Genomic DNA, 24,531 nt, shown 5'->3' with positions numbered 1-24,531 from the left:
TTAGATAAAACACCAAAAGCACGACTAAACAAACAAAAAAACTTGATAAAGTATACTTAATCCAAATTTAATTTTTATCCAGAAATACTAATAGGAGTATTGAAACTTGAAAAGACAAATTACAGATTAGGAGAAAATATCTGCAAAGCATATATATCATCAAGGACTAAAGGACTTATTCCCAGGATATATAAAGACAATTCAAAACTCAAGAAAACGAAAAGCCCAGTTTAAAAAACGAATGGGCAAAAGATTTAAACATCCATTTCACAATAGAAGCTACACAGATAGAAAATAAGAATGTGAAAATATGCTGAGTATCATTAGTCATTAAGAAAATGCAGAATAAAACAATGAGGTACTTAGTAGAATGGCTAATAAGACTGACCATACCAAGTACTGGTAAAAATGTAGAGGAACTTTTACTGCCATGAATCAGATTTTACTTCCTTCCCATGATTTTCACTTTTCAATTTATGGTTTTTTTTTTCCTTTCAAGCAAATACTGTTCTGTCTCTTCCCTCAAGACATGAGTGCCCCATTCACCATGCCCTAAGCTCAAATAGCCTTTCAACATTAATGAGAATTTAAAGTTGTCATCTAATGCAGATGCTTTCCTGATATCCTGATAGGGGCTGTAGCAAACACCTTTTATGCTACAGAAACCCCAAAGAATGGTTAAGAGTACGTATACATAAAGTTTTCTCGTTAACATTTGAGATCAATTAACTTCAGAATAAAACCTGAAATGTTATAATTAGGGATGAAACATGAGTGGTTGGAAATATCAGTTATGTATCTTTTCACATTAAACTGATTGCCAGATTCTCCCGTCAGGTTTCATGAGACACTTTCGTAGTTTACCTTATCCTGAATGCGTTTTGTACTCCAAAGTAATTTCTTTATATATAATGTCAAAAAGTTCCTTTGATTTCAACTTCAGAAACAATTTTAGGTTTAAATAGCTTTCTCTCATTTCTAATGGCAGTGCTTGTATACCAAATGAAAACTGGTTCCAGTTTGACCTCTATGCTACAACAATATTCCTACTTAAAACTTAAAATAATAATAACAATAACAGTAATAAAACTTTGCTTATTATCACTCAGTACCTGAGCTTCTTCTTGTTGCTTTTTAAGCTGTTCGAGCATTTGCTGAAATTCAGCCTCTTTCTGTTCTGCCTCTTCCAAGGTGGCCTGATTCTGTTCCTCATAGGCCATGGCCACCACAGCCAGGATCAAATTCACCAAATAGAAAGATCCCAAGAAAATCACCAGGACAAAAAATATCATGTATGTTTTCCCAGCAGCACGTAATGTCTAGGGGAAACGAAGGATAATTTCATCAGTATTTTCTGTAGTGTCCCCCAATAAAGATTTGATTTCCATAATTAGATAGTGAGGAGATGAATACTTTTTAGCATCCAGTGTATTTTGACCAAGATTTGTTTGGTGTTAAAATGAACACATGTAAGTGCCTGCATGCGTGCACGCACACATACACAAATAATATTTAAATTGAGACTTGACTGTAGTGTCATTTGACACAAACACACACATTTCAAATTAGTATATATTGGATATATACGCAAAACCCCACTAAAATCTTACAGTCCATAATGGGGTCCACTATTAACATATAAGAACTCTATCTTTAAATTCCTTTCAATGGAGTTCTACTTCCATGGCAGCCTACTCTCTACACTATCTAGAGATAACATCTTTCTTTCCTCCTTTTCTAGCCCCAATTAACCATGGGTTTAACTTGAAATTTTTTTATATAATTGATTTTTAAAATATTGTCACATGTTCTTTTTATATCTACAACTAGATTATGAACTCAAAGCCGTGAACATCCTTTTCATCTTCCATAGTTCCTAGAAGAATGTCCTTCATATAAAAAGTTTTTATTGTACATGTACTGACTGAATGAACAATTGGGATTCTAGGGGTACTTGCTTTGTATTGGACCCCCCTCTGTATTCAAGAGTGTTATTAACAAGTATTGATACTTATCAGATCATGTATGTTCATGAAATTAAATCTCACACATGTTAATTTGAACCTTACTTCTGTGTTCTGAATGCTTGTGTCTCCCCAAAATTCCTAAGTTGAAATCCTAACGCCCAATGTGATAGTATCAGAAGGTGGGGCCTTTGGGAGGTGATTAGATGGTGAAGGTGGAGCTGTCAGGAATGGGATTAGTATCTTATAAAAAGTACCCCCAGAGAGATCCCTAGCATCTTCTACGCAGGTGATGACACAGCAAGAAGATGTCAGTTTATGAACCAAAAAGGGGCCTTTGCCAAAATGAAGCCATGCTGGCATCTTGATCTTTAAACTTCCCAGTCTCCAGAACTGTAAACAATACACTTCTGTTATTTATGTGGTATGGCTGTGGTATGTGGTAGCAGCCCTAATGGACTAAGACACTTACCAACTGGTAAAGGTTCTCCCAGTAGTCTTGAGTCATGAGTCGAAATAGCGACAAGAAAGCCCAACTAAAGGTATCAAAGCTTGTGTATCCATAGTTGGGGTTTCGACCAGCCTTCACACAGATGTATCCTTCTGGACACTGGCTATAAGAGAGAGAAATGGTGCTAGCATCAGGTTGGCAATTATAGCTATTTCAATCGATGTTGATTTATAGGAATTGTCAAAACCCAGAGTTGCTGTCTATGATGGATTTTCTTGCCTTCATTTCCAGAGCACTTTAGGTAATTGCTTACAGTGATACTGTTATTAGATGAGATTTATTAGGAAAACCAATAGAAAACCGGGATGCAAGGAGTCAGATTTGTGGACATTTGGAATGGCAAAGAGGCAGCAACCACACACTTTAGCCTCTGACATCATCAATGTCCTGCTCTTTACAAAGTGGCAAGAATCAATAATTAAAAATGCAAGGCCAGAAAACAAAGGGTAGGGAACCACTTAATGAGCTACTTCAGCAGGCACTTCTGCAGAACTTTATAAAGTAAAGCTTATATTTTAGAATAATTTGAGATTTACAGAAAAATTACAAAGAAGGCCCAGAATAAATGCCCTGTTTCCATGCCCAGTTTCCTCTATTGTTGATCTGTTAGTGTGGTATGCTTCAAACAATATGATACATTATTATTAACCAAAGTCCGTACTTCATTCAGATTTCCTCAGTTTTTCCCTAATATCCTTTTTATGTTTCAAGGTCCCATTCAGGATACTACATTACATTTAGTCACCATGTCACTTTAGGATCCTCCTGATAAAGTTTCTCAGACTTTCCTTGTTTTTGATTATCTTGTTAGTTTTGAGGAATACTTTCAGGTATTTTGAAGAATGTCTTTCAATTGGGATTTGTTTGACGTTTTTCTCATAATTAGATTGGGGATGGATTTTGAAGGAGGTAAAGTATCATTATCGTCACATCATATCAGGGTACATGTGATCAGTAGGACTTATCACTGTTGATACTAACTTTTGCCACCTGATTGGACGTAATGTTTGTCAGGTTTCTCCAGTGTACATTTACTCTTTCTTTTTTTTTTTTCCATACTGCATTCTTTGGAATAAAGTCACTATGTGCAGCCCCCACATTATGTTCCACCTTTCTAAGAGTACAGCATGTACACAAATTACTTGGAATTCTTTTGCATGGGGGATTTGTCTGTTATCTCTCATTTATTTATCTATTTACTTACTCAATCATTTATTTCTGAGTAGGTACTCATGATATTCATTTCATGCTTCGAATTTTAATTTAATTGTTTTATTTATTTTGTTGCTTAAATTATTCCAGTTTTGGCCATTGAGAGCTTTTCCATTAATTCTTGTATCTCTTTGATGTAACCCCATGGTTCTGTGTGTTTTGTTTTTGTTTGTTTTTTAGCACTTTCTTACTTTGTGGCACTACAACGTGCTTCAGACTCATCTTTTATATTTCCTGCTCTAGTGTCAGCAATTTCCCCAAGAAGTCCTTGTTCTTTTACTGGAGAACAGTATTAGAACCCAGGACAAGTGTCGGTGTGTGTGTGTGTGTGTGTGTACACATATATCTCCTCGCTTTGTCAACTGAGGGCCTAGAAGCAGTGACACTGCCTTAGCAATAACCATACCACCCAGATCTGGTTTCTGATAACGTGTATATGTATATGTATATGTAAACATCTGTGCCTCTATTAAGCTAAATAGGACATCATACTCTCTTCAACCCTATTTCATTACCACATGATATCATTCTAGACTCCTACCTTTGCTTATCTATAACTTCTCACTCCAAAAGTGGCTGGCTTCTGTCATCTACTATCTATATACTTTATTGTTCAGTACTAGTATACATGCATAGTAATTTCAGGATTGTTAATCCATACTAGCATGGGAAACAACTTTACCAACTAGAGTACAGTTTTTTTTTTTTTTTTTTGCCTTTGCCTTACAGACTCCACCCATTTCCAAAGTTGTTTAGATCAACACTTATTCTCCTACTCCTTCAGTGGGGTTATTTCATACATTATAAATATATCTGTATCCCTTTGTTACAGTCTGTATTTCAACCATACAAGTGCTTTTTTAAAATTTGCATATACTGTTAACTCTTTGTGCTGTTAAGTTCAATGAGCTTTGACAAATGCTTAATGTTCACCATTACAGAATCATACAGAAGTTTCTTCACCCTAAAGAATCCCCCACACATCACCCAATCAACCCCTTACTCTGAACCCTTGAAAAACACTGATTTTTTTAAATCATTTCTGTTGTTTATCTTTTTCAGAATGTCATGTAATTTGAATCAGAAAAATATAGGTTTTTCAGATGGGCCTCCTTCTTTTCATGTATTAATATGTATTTAAGGTTCATCAGTGTCTTTTTATGGCTTGATAGCTCATCTTCTTTTTATCACTGAATAATATTTCACTGGATGAGTACATCATATTTATCCATTCACCTGTTGTGGGACATCTTGATTGTTTCCAGTTTCTTGTGATTATGAATACAACTGTTATAAATACTCACATGCATGTTCAAGTTAATTGGCTAAATATCTAGTAGGGAAATTGCTGGATCATATGGTTAGACTGTGTTTATTTTGTAATAAACTGCCAAATTGTTTTCCAAAATGGTTGCACTATTTTGCATTCCCATCAGCAATGAATGAGAATTCCTGTTGTTCTGTATCCTCACCAGCAGTTGGTATTACCAGTTTTTTTTGGATTTTAGCCATTCTAATAGGTATATAGTAGTAACCCATTGTTGTTTTAACTTTCAATTCCCTAATGACAAATGATGTTTAGCATCTTTATATATCCTTATTAGCCATCTGTATATATTCTTTTGTAGGGCATCCAGATTTTTGCCAATTTTTAAATTGTGTTATTTGTTTTCTTTTTGTCGAGTTTTAAAAATGTTTTGTATAGTTTGGATACAAGTCTTTTTTCAGATAAATGTTTTGCAAACATTTTCTCCCAATTATGGCTTGTTTTTTCTTTCCCTTTATAGTGTCTCTGCAGAGCAGAAGTTTTTAATTTTAATTAAGTCCAACTTATCAATTTTTTCTTTCATGGATTGGGTTCTTGGTGTTTAAAACTTACCACCAAATCTGAAATCGTACAGATTTTATTTTATGCTTTCTTAAAGAAGTTATGGTTTTGTATTTTACATTTAGGTCTATGGTTGATTTTGAGTTAGTTCTTGTGTAAAGTGTGAGATCTGTATCTAGGTTCATTTCTTTGCATATGGATTTCCAATTGCTCCAGCACAATTTGTTTGAAAAACTTTACTGTCTCCATTGAATTGAATTTTCCTCTGTCAAAAATTAGTCGATTATATTTGTGTAGGTCTATTATTTTGGGGGGGGTGTCTATTCCGTTTCGTTCATCTATTTATCTCTTCCTTCCCCAGTACCATACTGTCTTGATTACTGTATTCTTATAGGAAGTCTTGAAATTGGGTAGATTTCTTTAGAATTTTATTTGATATTTAACAAGAGTGGCTATCAATTTTACCATGTAAATCACCTAACCCATACTAAGTACTCAACAAAGAGTAGTGATTCTTATGGTTTAATAGTGATAAAGTATGTATCATCCAACCTTATCCAAAATTTTATCTCGGGTTTTACATTAACCATGATAATAAAAATAATACCTAAAATGCAATAAACACTTATGATGGACTAGGTGCTAAACCAAGGGCTTTATGTGTATTAAGTAATTAATCATCAAAACAACCCTAAGAGACAATATTACTCTCCACATTTTAGAAATAAATAAACTCAGATACAGAGAGCTTAGAACACCTTTCCAAAGTCAGAGTTTGTAAATGGTGGAGTGAGGGTTTGAATCCAGATATATATGAACTCTAGAATTCATGCTCTTATTCACTACATTCTCCTAACAAAGGTTAGGAAAAATATCAGAAAAACAATTCCTACACCTCCCCCTCCCCCAAACACCATCTCCAGGACTGATACACATTTTTAATAATACTTCTAGATCTTTACGGCCACCTGAGTTTCCCATTTTCTAGGGTGACTCAAAATACCTCTGTGTAAATTCTGTGGTTTAAGAGTCACTAACTGTTGCTATCCTTGGCTTCTAAAAAAATTACTCTACACCCTGATCTAAAATCAATTTATAATACTCTTGGGAAAATATGTTAAGTATGAGTGACCAGCAGGATGGCTAAGACATTAAAGTGTCTCTTACATAAAGTGTCTCTTACACACACAGAATGTGACCAAAAAGAACTATTAGGCATGCAGACTCAGACCTAGACATGCCTTTGACATATATCTGTCCCTTGGCTTTTTTGCACATGGGGTTTTCATGCTATTTCAAGAATACCTAACTCTCTTGAGGCAGTTTCCCAACTGCTGAAGATCATGTTACATTCTGGATCTTTTCCAGCCAGAGCAAAACTTATCACATCAACACATACCTACAACAATCAAAATGTTCCCTGTATTTATTAAACAGCTCTGATGGGTTTACAGAAAAAGACAGACTAGGGGTATTCACACTTTGGGGTAATAATCAGGTATAATAATCAGGCTTAACTATGGAATTCTGGAGAAAAGTTCTTCACCCAGAGGGGTGATTTTAATGACCATAAGTTTGGAACTGATAACAGTCCTCTAACACAGAGAAGGTACTTCCTAGGTAGGTAGCATCACTATTATATAAATGTAAGTATACCCTTGTATTTTTTTCCTATCTGCTTTTTCTCAAAGTGTTCTACATTTTTTTAAATTGTGTTTCTTACCCTGCATCTGAGCCATTTCCACAGAGTAGAGGGTCCTTTTGTCCGTCCAAAACATAAAAGTGACCTGTTAATATAAAGAATAAATTATTTCATTTCATATCTATCCTACTGACATTGGGAAAAAATGAGAGTTTGACTATCTCAGTTATTTCCAAAGTGGACACAATGAAGTATATTTACAAAGATGGTTTCAAGCCCATAGCCTCAACTATTTATAGTTGAAAATTCATTCAGCAACCCTAAGGTTAACAATGTAGCAATATTTCTTACTGTCATCTTCAATATAATCCTTCCAGTTAAATGTACTCATTGTTACATTAACAAATATCCCATTTGAATCCACTGTGCCATTAAAGTAGGATGTGGTGTTGGTATCAAAAGCAGAATCGCTTGGGGGCCATTGCAAGCATTTATTCCGCAGGTTGCCCATGAACAGCTGCAGCCCAATTAGCGCAAACACGCTCAGACAGAACACAGTCAAGATCATGACGTCAGAAAGCTTCTTCACGGACTGGATTAGGGCCCCTACAATGGTCTTTAAACCTGAGGAGAGACAGCAGTAGGTCATCCAAGGAAGAGAGTCATAATCCGCAGTGTCTTCTTAGTCACACACATTCTCTTTTCCCATAAATGGTTGCTTGGCTATTTAGACACCAAAGCTTTATGGATAGCCAGATGGTTTGGAAAATGGATGAAAAGCAGATTTTATTTATGAATAGTATGCTTCTGGAGGTTTAAAATGAAAGTGTAAATATCTAGGCAGGAAGCTTTTTTGTGTGTGGTTTTATGTGTTGTCATGAACATCTAAAGAAGAACTTGCAGTTATTTTTCATTTCAGATTGTGTTTCATGAGGCATCTCCCTCCAACCCATTCTTTACACCAGCCTACAAGTAGCAATAATTCAGAGGAGAAAAGAATTGTAAAGTATTAAATATTCTATGCCATGCTGTTCAAGAATAATCTTTTCTCCTTTATAAAAGGAGATCTATTTTCAGAATAGATCTGCAGTGAATGGTAAAACCCAAGTAAGTTAGTAAAGGCATGGTAGCAAAGCTTTTTCCAGATTGTAGAAGAGAAAACTTTACATCATAAATGCAAAAGGAGAGAGAAAGCATGAGAGAGAGTGCACACACGTGCACAAAACTAGTATTTTTATAGACAACTCATGCAATTCTCTGTTAAACTCAAAGGCTGACTTTATAAATAAGCATGTAATATCTAAAATTTTAGGAACTGAACTGTTTTGAAACATTGTTTGGCATTCTTGAAGTTGACAAACAAGAATAATAAACAACAAGTCTAATGATCTAGTGTGATTTCAACCTGAATATTATTACAGTATATTTAAAGTCAGCCCCAGTGTTTAACCTAGCTCTCACCTGGAATGACTGAAATTGTTTTCAGTGCTCGGAGAACTCTGAATGTTCTCAGCGCTGAGACATTGCCCAGGTCCACAAACTCTGTCACGTATCTGTAATAGGGAGTTCACACACAACACAATAATACACAAGAAAAGTTGGAGATACAAGGAGCCTGTCATCTTACACCAGTTTCTTACCTGGAATTACAGAAATAGTTTTCAGAGCTCTCAAGACTCTGAAAGTTCGAAGGGCTGAAACATTGCCTAGGCTTACAAATTCTGTTACATACCTGTAGAATTAAATCAAAGTTACTGATAGTTTTGGCAAAGTTTATACTAAATAAAGAATGAAAGCTGGGTTTGGTGTATAGAGCCCCTTGAGTTTAACAAATGGAATTGCTACAGACCTCAGGGTGCCATATGCTGAAAGCTGCTTTTAGGGAATTAAATTTTGCTGCCTTATTTCAATGTAATTTTCACTAATATGAACAAGTTTGTAAGAAATGAAAGTACAATTGGAGGTATTCCGCTCAATGAATAACTTCATTTTGATGAAGTGGAAGACTATATGACATCAAAGTAATTGTTTATTGCTCATTTACCAGATAGATTTACCTTACTATATGTAGTCTAATGTCTGTTCTCAAAATATATGAGGCATATAGTTAATTTAACTAATAAGCAAACTCTGCATTTAAAATATGTCACAACCACCTGGTTTGTGCTACAACTATTTTCATTCCTTTGAGCTTAACAACTTTCAAAAATACTCACGCCATCACAATGACACTGAAATCCAGCCAGTTCCATGGATCACGAAGGAATGTAAAATCTTCTAAGCAAAACCCTCTTGCTAAGATTTTTATGAGTGACTCAAAGGTGTAGATTCCAGTGAATGTGTACCTAGGAAAAGCATCCAAATAAAAATTAACAATTTTGTTTGAGCTGCTAATATACATGGTTTCAAATGTGGCAAATCTTATCCTTTTGTGGTTTTTTAATTTGCTAAAATCTTATTTCATATTTCCATTTACAAAGACTTGACTAGTCTAATTAATCTTATAAACCTGAGTAAAGGGTTGAACTGAAGAGATAGTATCTTCCCCAAAGAATCTGATCTTGCTTAACTATTTAGACTTTAGGATAAGAGTTTCACGAGTTCTATGGATAATGATCAAGCTTGACCCTCTAGAGCAACACTGTTTGATTAAAATATAATACAAGCTAAATATGTAGTTTTCAAATTTTCAGTAGCCAAATAACAAAAGTAAGGAAAAACAAGTGAATTTAATTTTCATATTATATTTTATTTAAACCAACATATCTAAAATATTATTTCAACAACTAAGACTAGACAAATTTCAGGTTTCACATGTGGCTAGTGTCTCCCTCATTAGACAATACAGCTCTTGAGGTAAAATTTCTTGGATTTATTTATTTATAATAAAATATTTCATTCAAATTTATTAATGATTAGAAATTTTTAAGCGTATTTCCCATGTCTAATCTAGAAAATATGCTTCCCATTTTTATCTTTAAGAGTCAGGCATAGAGTTTTAAAACTGCTTCTCTCATACATATCTACACAAGAAAAATTATAATTTATTAATATTTTATGTGTGCGCACTGACATAATTACCAAAACTCAGAGCGAAACCAAATTTCTGATTCTTACCTTCATCAGCTACCATTTCTGTACTGTTGAGCCAAATAATTTAAATGTGCTCACATTCAAATTTCAGCCTCCAAAATGGTGAAAGGCTTTTCTATGTATTGTTTGATATTTAGTGCATTTTTAGCCCTCTCTCCTTTGAGTGTTGACAATATTATTTCTGTTTCTTCCAAAAATAGTTGAGAAAGAGTACTTGTTTTTCAATATTGTGTTCTTTTAAAAAGTGCAATTTAAGATTATCCTTGAGATTATTTCACCTAAGCCACAAAGATTAGATTTACTCATATTAAAATTAATTATATTTCCCATCTAGTAGTATTTTGTATGTGAGTAAAGTTAATAGAGTTATTTCTGCATTGTTTTCTGCAGAAATTTCTATCAGATGAGGGAACAAAGAAATAAGAGGAAAATCTGTGCAGAAATCTTCACATTAAGTTTCCCTAAGAACATTCCTCTTCCTTTTTAAAATAATTCAGTTGATTTTTTGAGGAATAAATATAATTGCTATCTTTACTTATCATGAAATAGCTGACCTCTTTAGGAAAAGATATAATTTACAGTGCCAAGCTTACATTTACTTTTGTTTTAGTTTGGACCTTTGCACATTACACATAATCACTCTGACATTTCTGTTCAGAGCTAGCTACCTTGTGAAAAGCTGTAAGAGACAGGTCAATGTACGTTTTATTTATCACATTAATGGTTAATGTCCTATGGTCTTTGCTTAAGCAATTCTAAATTATCTAAGATTAAAGTCCCTATTCCTATCCCTGTTTTTGTTGATAGCTATCCAAGGAAGAGTGTCCTGGAGCTTAACATGTGAGACAGAGCTTTGCCCAGAACAGGTGTTCAGAAGTGCCTATTAGCAAGCTCGACTGAACAGGTAAGTGAGAATCAAGGGGACCTTGATCCTTCTTAGCTCTGCCCCACCAGGCTCCTAATCATATTATTGATTCTGTCCATGTCACCCAGGTTTTTTTTCCTGTAATTACGATGTCTATAGATCTGCCTGCCTTTCATAACATGACCCTCACTATACCATATGGTCCTCAGCCTATGCTGTGCATATCATCTCTTTGTACTTGGACTGTTTATGCTACCAGTGACTTGTTTTCATATCAGAACTGAGTTCTTTCTTTGCCCTCTCGTTTATTTGGTTTGGCTTGTTGGCTGTAACCACTAATTTTGCTTGTTTTCCTTCTACTTTGCTGTCAAGTAATGAATGATCCTGTTAAACGATCAGGAAACCTGTGCAAAGTTTTCCCACTGAATGAAGTTAAAACCTTTTGTAGGGGTAAGACCATTTTCATAATGGACATAGTAATCTATAAAAATGACTTTAAAAAGAGAGACCTGCTGGGGGGGCCTGGGTGCCTCAGTCAGTTAAGCATCCGACTCTTCATTTTGACTCAGGTCATGATCTCAGGATCGTGAGATTAAGCCCCACATTGGGCTCTGTGCTGGATGTGGAGCCTGCTTAAGATTCTCTCCTCTTCCCTTGGCCCCTTCCATTTACCCCCCCTCCCTCTAAGAAAAGAAAGAGACTTGCATATTCAAGTAATAATATTCAAATGTGATCTTTACCTATCTTTTCATAATGTTATACAAATAAATGACATTTGTACATGTTTAAATGCTTCAGTAATTTCTTCTAGGAAGAGTACATACAGAATGGATTTTATAGGTATGTCCATTTGTTAATGCACAAATCATAAATAATAACTAAAAATTCTGTTAAATTGCTTGCCTCAACGTAAGAACTGGATTCTCTAGTAAAATGATTTCTAAGGAGCATTTCCAAGCTACTATTAAAAAAATCTTTAATGTGTTAAACTGACAAATGATGACTTAGAATAGTGCATTAAATCCTCGTAGAAACCTATAAAAACAGAAATAGAAGTGGCAATATTTGTCATAATAACTTATCTCCTAGTAGATATTACTTTTAAAAAATACAACAATAACAAGAACATACTAGAAAATTTTTTTCACTAAACCTTATCATTGTATTATACAATGCATAAATAGCCTACATAACCTAAACACCTTCTGTTTCACTAAATAATGTTTCTTTGTCATGAATAGCCTCATATGTGACTGATAACGTAGGGAATAATGTTATAATGCAGAAATTATGTTAGTTAATGCAAAAATTTCCCCCAGCACATTGATGTTTTGAATCAATTAGTGGCATCTTTTTCTTCACACTTAAATAAAACGTTCTTAGCATTAAAGGAAGACCTTTGTACTAATGCAGAAAATTGACATATAAGAGTCTTCTTTAGTGGAAGCAGGGGCTAGTTTAACATGTCCAAGAACTATTGTGCTTAGACCTTTTCCTTTGTATTAAAATAATAAATCAAATGTTTTATTTTGATGATATGCTAGAAATGTCCCCAGGTCTTCATCTTAAGGGAGGAAGGACAAGGCCTCGAGTCTGAGACTGCAAAGGAGTCTCTGGCTGTGATTTTAGGTACAAATGTCTATAGAGCTTTAACTAGGCCAATATGTTTTTATTGGGATTGTTATGGTTTTTATTAGTGTTCTAATTACAAAGTTTCATAAGTTTTGAGTGATCTGCTCTTAATCATGTTTTCCCCTTAAGCCCTGTTATTTTTTGAGCTATGATTTTGTAGAGACATTTTATTTCTTTTATGGAACACATCTATGGTGTTTTAGCACACATGCTGTGTCTAAATAAACTACATATCTAAAGATAACTAAATATCTAAGTTACTTAAACACCTAAATGTATTTTCCCAAATATAATGATGTAACATATAACCAAAATACATAATATAATAATATTGTGCTAAACACCTTATCTGTTTTATGAGAATATAACAATAGTAATATACTAGAATAAAATAATTTTATTCATCATATTACTCAAATAGTCATTTTTTTTAAAGGTTTGTTAATTTACTTGAAAGAGAGAGAGAATTCTCAAGCAGACTCCCGGCTGAGCGCAGAGCTTGATGCAGGGCACCACATAGGCTCCCTGAGATCAGGACCTGAGCCGAAATCAGGCGCCAGGTGCTTAACCAGTTAAGCCACCCAGGTGCCCAAAATAGTCCTTGTTTTTTTTTTTTAATCTAAAACGCATAACTATGATTGAATCTTAACTTTTATGCAAAATGATTCGTTTAGTTTACCAGCTAGTGTATATACTATTTATAACCTTTCTTAAACAGATACTATCATGAATTTGTTGGAAAGAATACTTACCTCATAGAAGAGAAACTCCCCCAAAGAACTTCCCTTATCTTCTTTCATGTTATGGAAATAATTTTTTCTTAGAAGTTTTTAGCCTGACTCCACAAAGCCTAAAACTTCTCAGAACATAACCATAATGCGATTGCTAGAGAATTTGAGTGTGCATTTCTCATTCGAAGAAGTCATTCTTACTTACTCTACATTCTTCGTCCAGTCTGGAGGGTTACTCAAGGTCATAAATACGCAGTTGGTCAAAATAGTGCACATGATAAGCATGCTGAATAAAGTAGATTATAGTTAAGGAATAAATGCTAGTATTTTATCATGGCCATTTACAAACAATCCAATACCAAAAAAAATCATCAAAGTTACCTGTGAAATTTGTCTTATTTGTTTTAAAACAATGGCAAAAGTAATAAGAAACCTCAAAGCCTCTCATACATTCTTAGTCTGCTCTTTTTCATTTTACATGAAATGTAAAATTTCACAGAACTGTATTTAATGGAAAGAGGTCTCTATTTTAAGCAATGAGAATTCTGCATTCCAATCAGTTATGTGAAATAGCACTGCAAGGGGAAATGACCATTCTTAAGTAAGTTCACAATATAAGTGTAAAAGTGTAAAAAATATAAATGTAATTATATCTAAAGTTGTACTTCAGATATATTTAAAATCACCACTGACTGACAAAATGTTAATGAATGCAATATAAAAACCCTGAGAATGTATACCCCAGTATATTCAAGGATTGCATTGACTGAGAATTCTACTGTAATTAGGTACTCTTAATAGTCTTATTGTGCTGTGACTCATTCTTTTAGTGTTTATTAAAGAAGAGGAAAGGGAGAGAATTTTTTTCCTGATAAGTTAATATTGTTTTCTAACTTTTTATTTTCACTATAGACTGTGGGGGAACTTAATGGGCCATCTAGCTATCCTTCTGTATCCATACCTAACCTAAACCTAAAGTCCACACCATACCTAAACAGATAAATGGTATTTTGAAAACTTCCTGAGAATTAGCTGTAATTAATTTCTATTAGGATCTCAATCAGACTTCACTCTAAGGAAGATTATGATTATTTTGGGGTAAATCTTTTATTTAAAAATATAAATCCTTGCCAATATCAAACAATAGAATGAAAAGAATTCAAATGAACCTCAAAAAGTTCAGTCCTATTTGCCTATCTCTAGTCTTTTGTCTTTTAGTTTTTATAAGGCTATTTTGAATCTGTCTATATAAAATTCTCATTCTTGATTAAAGACCTAAATGTGAGACATGAAACCATTAAAATCTAGAGGAGAACACAGGTCATAATCTCCTTGACATCGGCCATAGCAGCTTCTTACTAGATATGTCTCCTGAGGCAAGGGAAACAAAAGCAGTAATAAACTATTGGGACGTCATCAAAATAAAAATCTTCTGCACAGCAAAGGAAATAATCAACAAAGCTGAAAGGCAACTTACAGAATGGGAGATTATTTGCAAATGACATATCTGATAAAGGATTAGTATCCAAAATATATGAAGAACTTACAAAGCTCAACACCCCAAAACCAAATAATCCAATTAAAAAATGGGCAGAAGATATGAATAGACAATTTTTCCAAAGAAGACATACAGATGGCCAACAGACACATGAAAAGATGTTTGACATCACTCATCACCAAGGAAATACAAATCAAAACTACAATGAGATATCACCTCACCCCTGTCAGAATGGCTAAAATTAACAACACAGGAAACAACAGTTGGTGAGGATGTGGAGAAAGGGGAACCCTCTTACACTCTTAATGAGAATGCAAACTGGTGCAGCCACTCTGGAAAACAGTATGGAAGTTTCTCCAAAAGTTACAAATAGAACTACCCTGTGACCCAGCAATTGCACTACTAGGTATTTACCCAAAGGATAAAAAAAATACTGATTCAAAGGGGCACATGCACCCTGATGTTTATAGCAGCATTATAAACAATAACCAAATTATGGAAAGAGCCCAAATGTCCATCAACTGATGAATGGATAAAAAAGATGTGGTATACACACACACACACACACACACACACACACACACACACACACAGTGGAATATTACTCAGCCATCAAAAAGAAAGAAATCTTGCCATTTGCAATGATGTGGATGGAGCTAGAGTGTATTATGCTAACTGAAATAAGTCAGTCAGAGAAAGACAAATACTATATGATTTCATTCATATGTGGAACTTAAGAAATAAGACAGATGAACATAGGGGAAGGGGGAAAAAAAAAGGGAAAGAAACCATAAGAGACTCTTAACTATAGGATTAATGGAGGGGAGGTGGGTGGGGAATGGGCTACATGAGTGATGGGTATTAAGGAGGGCACTTGTGTTGAGCATTGGGTGTTATATCTAAGTGATGGATCACTAAATTCTACTCCTGAAACCAGTATTACACTATATGTTAACTAACTAGAATTTAAATAAAAATTTGAAAAAGAAAAAAAATGATAACATTTCACAAGAAACAAATGGTGTTGGCAAGGTTGCTGAGAAAGGGGAACCTTTTACACTGTTAGCGGGAATGCAAACTGGTACAGCTACTCTGAAAGACAATATGGAGTCTCCTCAAAAGGTTAAAAATAGAACTACCCTACAATCCAGCAGTTGTACTACTAGGTATCTATCCAAAGAATACAAAAATACTAATTCAAAGGGATACATGCAATGTTTACAACAGCATTACCTACAATAGTCAAATTATGGAAAGACCCCAATGTCCATCAACTAATGAATAAATAAAGAAGATGTGGTGTACACACACACACACACACACACACACACACACACACTGGAATATTATTCAGCTATAAAAAAGATTGAAATCTTGCTATTTGCAACAACATGGATGGAACTAGAGGATATAATGCTAAGTGATACAAGTCAGTCAGTGAACAAATACCATATGATTTCACTTGTATGTGGAATTTAAGAAACAAAACAAATGATCATAGGAGGAAAAAGAGGCAAACCAAGAAATAGACTCTTACCTATAGAGAACAAACTGATGGTTACCAGAGGGTAGGGGAATGGGGAATAGGTTAAATAGGTGGTAGGGATTACGGAGTGCACTTGTGATGAGCACTGGGTATTGTATGAAAGTGTTGAATCACTAAATTGTATACTCAATACCAATATTAACACTGTATGTTAAACTAACAGGAATTTAAATAAAGACAAAAAAATAAAAATTAAAAAAATGCCCACTCTTAAACACAGCCTCTGAATACCTTTCTATTTTATCATTGCCTGTTGGAGAATTTTCTTGAAACCCATACCTATTCTGTCCTTGTTTGTATGGTTTTTGACTATCATTGTAATAAAAGTGTGAAGTAGATTTGCTGTTGTTCCTTCTACACAGTATGTTTCACTTACACGTTCACTAACATACTTCATTTTTACTTCTAGAATCATAACATTCATACTAATCTTTTTATAAATGGCAGGAAATCAATGAGAACAGATTAAATAACAATGTCACCATTAATCTCAAAGAAATAATATATAATATATAAAACATATGTAAAATATAAGTATTTAAAAATAATATAAAAGAATGACATTTTCTATAAAATCAAGCGATTGCATTTAGTCACATGAAAAGGATATGAATGTACCAAAATCTTAATAGCAATTTTCCTAACAGGGTTTAGCGGAGTTAAAATATACAAGGCAGAGGTGGCACTGAATCGGAAAATTGCCTTCCCTTTGTTCAATACTATAAAAGTCTGAAAAAAAATATGAAAAAAAATTACTAGATTAGACATGTAGCTTACTCGAAAAGCTTAAACACATGAAGAACTTTTTACCTGATTTGTTTGTTCAAACGTGTTTATTTAAACAATTTGGTATATTGTAACTATAAATATGTTAGATGTTTCTCCCCTAAATTAACATATAGCTACAAATAAACATATGATTTACTATTATCTAATTTGTCTCTAGCGTTCCAACTTTCTGATACAAACTGATGATCATACACAAAATTTTTTATCAAACTGTTAACTTTACAGACTCCAATTTTATTTAAAGCTTACCATCTGTCTCCAGCTTTGGTAACTTTTTCAGATTATTCTGTACATATTGCTACTAAAATAATCTTTTTTAATTTAATTATTTCAAGTCTTTGAACTCTAAAGTTTATGAAGCCTCTCTATTTTCCCTATGGTAGTTGTCCTACTTTAAAGTGTTCGAACAGGCTGAATAACCTGGTTTTGCTGACTCTGTGGATCTGCTGGTAATACTGAGAAGGAAGAGCTGCATTGAGAATTAGGCTTAAATACATCATTTCAAAGGGCATTCTGTAGCTAAAATTTTATGACCTGAAACCTATAATCATCAATTTAGCATTTAAGCCATGCTACCCAGTGATTACCCGCTACCTCTCTAGGATCATCTTTCAGTTTTTCCCACTAAAGCACCTCTGCTCCAAACAGGTCAGTCCACTTGTCAGTTCCACTCACAACCTGTCAGCTTCCCCCTCTGATTCTGAAAACGTGTCATAAAATCCTAGAGGAAGGAGGTCCCTGAGAGGTCATCTAATATGAACTCCCCCCATTTCAGGTCCATAACAGGCCTGACAGTGAGGTCCCACCAACTATCATATCAAAGGTTCTTAGTCCTCTCTGCGTATTAGAATCTCTCTCTCTCTCTCTTTAAGATTTTATTCATTTATTTGACAGAGAGAGAGAGAGAGAGCACACAAGCAGTGGGAGGCAGGGAGAGAGGGAGAAGCAGGCTCCCTGCTGAGCAGAGAGCCTGATGTGAGGCTCGATCCCAGGACCCTGGGACCACAACCTGAGCCGAAGGCAGACACTTAAATGACTGAGCCACCCAGGCGCCCCTGCATATTAGAATCTTCTGAGGTGATTTTAAAATCGCCAGTGTTTGGGTCCTACTCAGAACCAATTGAATCAGAATTTCTGGAGGATGGGCAAGACGTGGGTATTATTTTAAAAATTTCCTCAGGTAATTCTAATATGCAGGCAGGGTTGAAAAGCCCTACTCTCAGAAAATGTCCTCAGTTATCAAAATCACCTCCTCCATCATGTCTTTCCAGATAAATCACTGCCTTCTAATCACTCCCTAATTGTTTTCCTTTACCAGTAAGTCTTAGTATATTAATTTGCACACATTGGCATGTTGCTTGTAATTACAGTCAAGTAGCAATTTACATGTAGGGTTCATTCCACTGAGGACTAGGTTAGAAGTTGTTATAAACTATTAAGCATAAAAGCCTGTAATCTACTTTTTCTCCGTTTTTTTCACAGTATTTAATAGTGTGGTTTGAACATAAATAGTTGTTTTAATTAAGTGCAGGCTTACCTTTAAGATGCCATTTACCTTTAAGACATCAATATATCCATTTGCTTAATAATATGTTTTTACTGTTAAACTAAGGGCTATATCCCATACAATCATGTTCATTGACAACATGGTAGTGTTCGAATAGGTAGACAGAAATATTTATATTTTGAGTATAAAGGACACAGAAAACGATTTCTCCATACATTGCCCTTTTGTATTCAAGACCATGGAGCCAAGCATTACCTAACCAACCATTTTCCATGACTGTAATCTATAAATTTGAACAATTCTATAAGGAGGGCAAGTAAACTTTTTTACTAGCATTGAGATCGTCCATAAGGGGCAGTGGTATTGGGAAAACTGGCCTCGAAGCACAAATGCATTAAAGGATTTTCTTGAATTCACAGGATTAGATCATTTACTATTGCAAACAATCTAGATCTGTTTAGGCATTCAATGACGTAAAGTTCACAATAATTCAAAGTGCATTTACTCGTGCTTTTGTGAGGCAATTTCCCTGAAAAAGCAGTCACCACTTGTAACATTAAGAAGGAATTTATTTTGAAAAATCTCCAAAAACAGGGTGACAGGAATGAACTGTCCCTTTCAACATGGAATCCTCCGCTCTCCTGAAAGATTAGCCTTTGTGGAAATAATGGGATTAAAAATGACATGCCAAGGGCATCTTCATTGAATTTTCAGGTTCTGGAACAGAGCAGGCCCAATTTCAGTTTATTTCTGGGGAACACCACCTAACACAAAACTTTGAGTTCTGAGAAATGTGGAATAAAATACTAATATCCTGTATAGTGAAAACTTACAAGGAAGATACTTGAAATTTGGGACTCTGTAGTTATTGAGAGAGGTACCTAAACAAAATTATTGGAGTGACAGAAATTGGAGGAGGGATAAATAGCTCCAAAATCTGGTCTCCAAGTAATGATAAATAAGGATGTGACTTAAAAAAATCACTACATATTGGTACGAAGGTGATGAATGTTATAGTTGAAAGCATGTCAAACTAATTGATCACTCTGGAATGCTGCTTGCTTTTTCCCAAATAAATATACATCTTATAGGTTCACTAAAATTTTTACTACTTGAGGCAAGAGTAAGCTTTACATCTCTGATTAGGACCATATCAAGCAGAGAATTCAAAAAAGTATACAACCAATTTTTTAATGTTTTCTTTCATTTTATTAATAAATGTCGTGTAGAGTGTTGCTTAGTGCTTAAGAGCTCTGACTGCCTGGGTTTAATCCCTGAATTCACCACTTATGGAGTATGACTTGGGCAAGTTACTTAACCTCTCTGGGCTTGACATCCCTATGTGTAAAATGAGGCTAACATAGTACTTGCTTGACTGGTTCTTGGAATATTTAATGAATTATGCCACTTAAAGCACTGAAACGGTGCCTGACAAAGTAGGAACACAACAAACGTAGGCTGCCATGATTATCACTGTAACTATTTTTCAGCTATTACCTGGTCAACTTAAACACCATTGAAATACATTGTGATGTGGCTCATCTGATTATCTGATTAAATTAAGTATGTAAAATATATCATAATGGCAGCAAACTGTTACATAATGCTTCACAGTTTTGAAGTGCCTTTCACCTGCATTATTCATATACTTAACATAAACTTCATACCATATTTTCAAATTCCAGAACTTTTCCATTAGCTTCTTACGTTAGCTCCTTCAATCCTAACAATCACAGACTACCTTTTTCTTCAGTATCACCTCAGTCTTCCTTTTTGTAGATACTTCATAAAGAAAGGCAGTGCACCAACAGTAAAAAGTAAATAGTCTAGATGTCTCCCAAGATGGAGCATGGCCACCAGGAATAAATCAAGGTCCAAGTCTGGTTCTCAGACAGGGAGGCAATAAAAACTGACTTTGTTAGCACACAGAGAACAATTCTGTTTCTTAGCAGCAGACTCACATTAACCAAGCCTGAAAGCCTGACATACAAAATCAGAATGCCAAACTACTTATTTACAAGGAGATGTATTACTGTCACATGGACTGAAATAATTGCAGTGGCATAACCAGCATATTCTTTCCTTTAAAGCAGATCTGTAGGAAGACAAATTATAATAAGAAGGTTCTTTGCTGAGGGTGGGGTCCAAACAAGCTGACTTAATCAAAAGCTGCACAATACTTAATGACACCTCTGTTAGGTAGCTCCGTGTAGCCCCTCTACAATGAAATGCTCTTGATTTGGGGAGGAAAATGCTTTCAGGGCTGCTACTTAAGATCTGTTTCCCTTGGAAAATGCTGGTGTTTGTCTCTCTTATTCTCCCCACCCCTTAATCTTACCAATTTCCTTACTTAAGGATACTTCCTTTCTTTAAGTAGCTAATACTTTTAAGCATGTCAGAGTAAGCATACGCCTGTCTCTTAAAGACATCTTTGCAAATATATACTTTGAATCAGTAATTTTAAGGAGAATTTTATTCTAGTTTCTTGGGGGATGTCTCACTGTCATCATCATGTGTAATAATACAGTAACTAAATTTCAAAATTTTCCTTATCACTTCTATAGTGGAGTTCTGGAATAATTTACTTTTAAAAATATGTGAATCTATATTAAGTGCCACCTTCATGAATCTAGTTTCAAAGGAAAAAGAAAAGCCTGTTTAACTATTTAAATTGATTTTATGACCTATAGAAAGCACTTTAAAGCTTGCTATTCCAAGTGTGGCCCGTGTATTAGAGCAGCAGGAGTCTCTCGAGGACTTGTTAAGAGATGCAGGATCTCTAGCCCCACCCAGACTTCTGGAATCTGAATCTGTATCCTAGCAAGATCCTCATTGTATACACATGCAAGTTTGAGAAGCCCTTCTGTAGGGCAATAGGGCTAGTCCCGCCTCTGGATGGGTAACGGTCAGGTTCTTCACCCATCACTGACCTCATAGGATAAAATTGCATACTGCTTAAAGAATGCAGTTTCCTTAGCCATTCTTTTTAAAAGGACTGGCTCTGATTAATAAAGGTATTCAGTATCTTCTTTAAACCACAAACCATCAATTCATGGTGATATTTATTTATCTTTAGTTTCTACATAGACCTGTTTTTATGCTTATGAATGTGAAATATAAATTGCGGTTATAAAATTCCAAAATACCCAATTAAATGAAGCACAATCTATCCATTAAAAAAAGTATTTACTATAAAACTCTGCACAGCTGGTTTAACATAAAAAACTAGTTAATTCTTACAGAATTATGTGGTTATTATAGCATTAGGAAGGCATAGTCATAACTTGATTCAAATCATATGTGGATAAAGAAAACTTGAGGGTTTGTTGTCTTTTGTTCTTGACATTTTTTTTCACAGAGTGATGTTTTAACAATAAGTAGGTGTGGCTGTGCTTGTCAATGTATTATCTTCTTATAGGAGGATGCTGAGTAAGATTATTACCCACTAGAATATAAATCTATTGTGAGGAAACCTTAAGCCAATTAAGAACTAAAAAATAAGAAGTACATATGCCCATAACTCTTCTTTTTACATGGCTGTTTTCCTGTTGTCTACCATGTGCTTAAATATGTTGGTGATAATGGATATTTTGCTTTGTAGGTGTCAATTTTAATTTTGACTCTCTCAGTTACTGTGAAATTGTAGAAATGGTTCATCTCTCATATCTCTTCACTGTAGCCAAACCTTGACTTCAGTTTCTTATAAATGTTTCTGCTTATTGTACTGTGCTTAAAAGTAAGTGGAAATAAAAAGTATAAAATCTTTAACAGTAGAAAACTTACGATGCAGTATGTCTATGAGCCAGAGAAAAGTATATTAAAGTTAGTGTTTAATTAAAAACTTAAATTTGGAACTGTAACTTAACTTTTGAAAGTATAAAATCAACACTCACTTTCTTGTTGATATAGTACGGGTCCAAATCCTCCAAGGGCTCTGATACCATCTCTGGAGGAATGTCTCCATAAATAAATGGAAGGTTCTTCCCAGCTTCCAAGTCACTGTTTGGCTTTGGTTTGTTCTCGTCATCATTGTCTTGTTCTCTCTTGGGCTTTTTGGCTTTCTCTTCTGCAGCACGTTTTTCGATAGCAGCAAGAGATTCTCTAGTAAAAAGGCGGAAGCTTTCAGGCCCCGGGGGTACCAGCAGTGCCTGTGCCATCTTTTCATCCTGCACATTTAATTACGTTTAGCTTCTTGCATAAGAATTGCCTACCAAGGGAAAAAAAAATGCATGAGAGTTAGGAAAACAACTGAGTGAGAGGGATTAAGAAAATCAACCAAGATGTCATTTAATGTTTCTTCTAGTAATTTCTTTGCTAGTATATTAATAAATGAATATTACTTTATTTTTGGCAAAAAAATATTTTCTTCTTCAATGCATAGACTTCTTTTCTTTCTCAGTGCACAGTATAAACATTTTACAATGTTCCTTTGGGGATTCTTTTGGTAAATTTTTAAAAGTATAAACATTTTTGTGCTGCACTACAAATTTTAACCTGGAAGCATCATTATCCAATCTAATTTACAATAAACCAACTTTATAAGTCTATCAAAGTCTGGTCTGAGACCTTTGAGCCAAAACATATCATAGTATACTTTGGTAAAAAGAGTAATGCCAGTAATGCTTGTCAGTGAAATTACTTAAGGACCCATCATTCCCCCCCCCTCCTTTTATCACATCTTACTAGCTCTCCAAATAAAGAAATGCACTGGTATGTGCCTGACTCATAAAATCTCAGAATAGGAAAGGAAGTTTTGCCTAATCCAACCACTGTTCTGGTCATCAGCATTAGCATCGTTGACCATTGGTTCTCCAAACAAAGTCAGACCATCAGCAGCGACAGAGGAGTCAAAACTATTTTCACTTTTTTTCCCAAAGATTTTTATTTGTTTATTTGACTGAGAGAGAGAGAGAGAGAGCACAAGCAGAGGGGAGGGGCAGAAGGAGCCGGAGCAGCCGACTCTTGCTGAGCAGGGAGCCTGACGTGGGGCTCGATCCCAGGATCCTAAGATCATGACCTGAGCTGAAAGCAGACACTTAAACGACTGAGCCACCCAGGTGCCCCCAAAACTATTTTCTTTCAGCTTTTCACCCTGGATCCTTCTGAAGCATTTTCTGAGGCAATGCAGAATGTATTTCCTTTTCCAGTCTGCTGTTATTCAACTATTCCAAGACACTTTTCATATTCTTTCTTAATCTTCCATTTGGTGTAATGGTTAGAAGCATGGACTGTGGAGCTAGGCTCTCTCTGTTCTTCACCCTGGCTCTGTCATTTATGAGCTGTATGACTTTGCAAAATGTAACCCTCAGTGCTTCAGTCTCCATTTATAAAATGGGGATGCTATGAGAACTAACCTCCCAGATTATCATAAGGAATAAATGAATTAATTTACATTAAGTGTCTAGCATAGTTTTGGAATGAGTAAGCATAGTGTTGGTGTCAACTATCATAATCTAATTATCTTTCATTCCCTAAGGTGTTTCCTCTGTTGTGGTTTCAAGCATCCTCACAATTCAAGCCATTCTCCTGTAAGTAAGGCCCTGACTTGGTGGAACCACAGCTGACCATGGAGCTCCAGGAGAGGACTAGGAAGTACAGAGTACAGGGGTATATTCACACATGCCAAGCAACGGTCTTCGATTAGAAAGGAAAGAAGTCAGACACCTGCTCAGTTCTCCAGGAAAGGTAAAGAAAATTCTGCTAGAAATGTGAC

At 35.0% G+C, this 24,531-nt stretch overlaps 1 protein-coding gene across 13 annotated transcripts in view; it reads right to left on the bottom strand.

Annotated features, from left to right (window-relative positions):
- Nucleotides 1-22,975, bottom strand: part of LOC103659876 (sodium channel protein type 3 subunit alpha) — a 78,870-nt gene extending 55,895 nt beyond the window's left edge. For 4 of the 13 annotated variants that reach the window (XM_008687494.2, XM_040644419.1, XM_040644439.1 and 1 more), the window contains exons 1-9: nucleotides 22,712-22,975; nucleotides 17,133-17,251; nucleotides 13,684-13,773; nucleotides 9,374-9,502; nucleotides 8,798-8,889; nucleotides 7,509-7,781; nucleotides 7,239-7,302; nucleotides 2,437-2,578; nucleotides 1,113-1,319 (exon numbers count right to left, since the gene is read on the bottom strand). In XM_008687494.2, the coding sequence (XP_008685716.2) occupies nucleotides 1,113-1,319; nucleotides 2,437-2,578; nucleotides 7,239-7,302; nucleotides 7,509-7,781; nucleotides 8,798-8,889; nucleotides 9,374-9,502; nucleotides 13,684-13,773; nucleotides 17,133-17,251; nucleotides 22,712-22,975 (1,380 nt within the window). Of the gene's footprint in view, nucleotides 1-1,105; nucleotides 1,320-2,436; nucleotides 2,579-7,238; nucleotides 7,303-7,508; nucleotides 7,782-8,618; nucleotides 8,711-8,797; nucleotides 8,890-9,373; nucleotides 9,503-13,683; nucleotides 13,774-17,132; nucleotides 17,252-22,711 lie in introns of all 13 variants that reach the window. The other 9 variants (XM_040644411.1, XM_040644415.1, XM_040644433.1 and 6 more) reach the window with 4 other exon arrangements.
- Between the last annotated feature and the right edge of the window lie 1,556 nt (nucleotides 22,976-24,531).

Source organism: Ursus maritimus, unplaced genomic scaffold, assembly GCF_017311325.1.
Source record: "Ursus maritimus isolate PB19 unplaced genomic scaffold, ASM1731132v1 scaffold_1, whole genome shotgun sequence".
Classification (NCBI taxonomy): domain Eukaryota; kingdom Metazoa; phylum Chordata; class Mammalia; order Carnivora; family Ursidae; genus Ursus; species Ursus maritimus.
The sequence above is the reverse complement of the archived record's forward strand: the minus strand, read 5'-3'. Positions and strand labels throughout refer to the sequence as shown.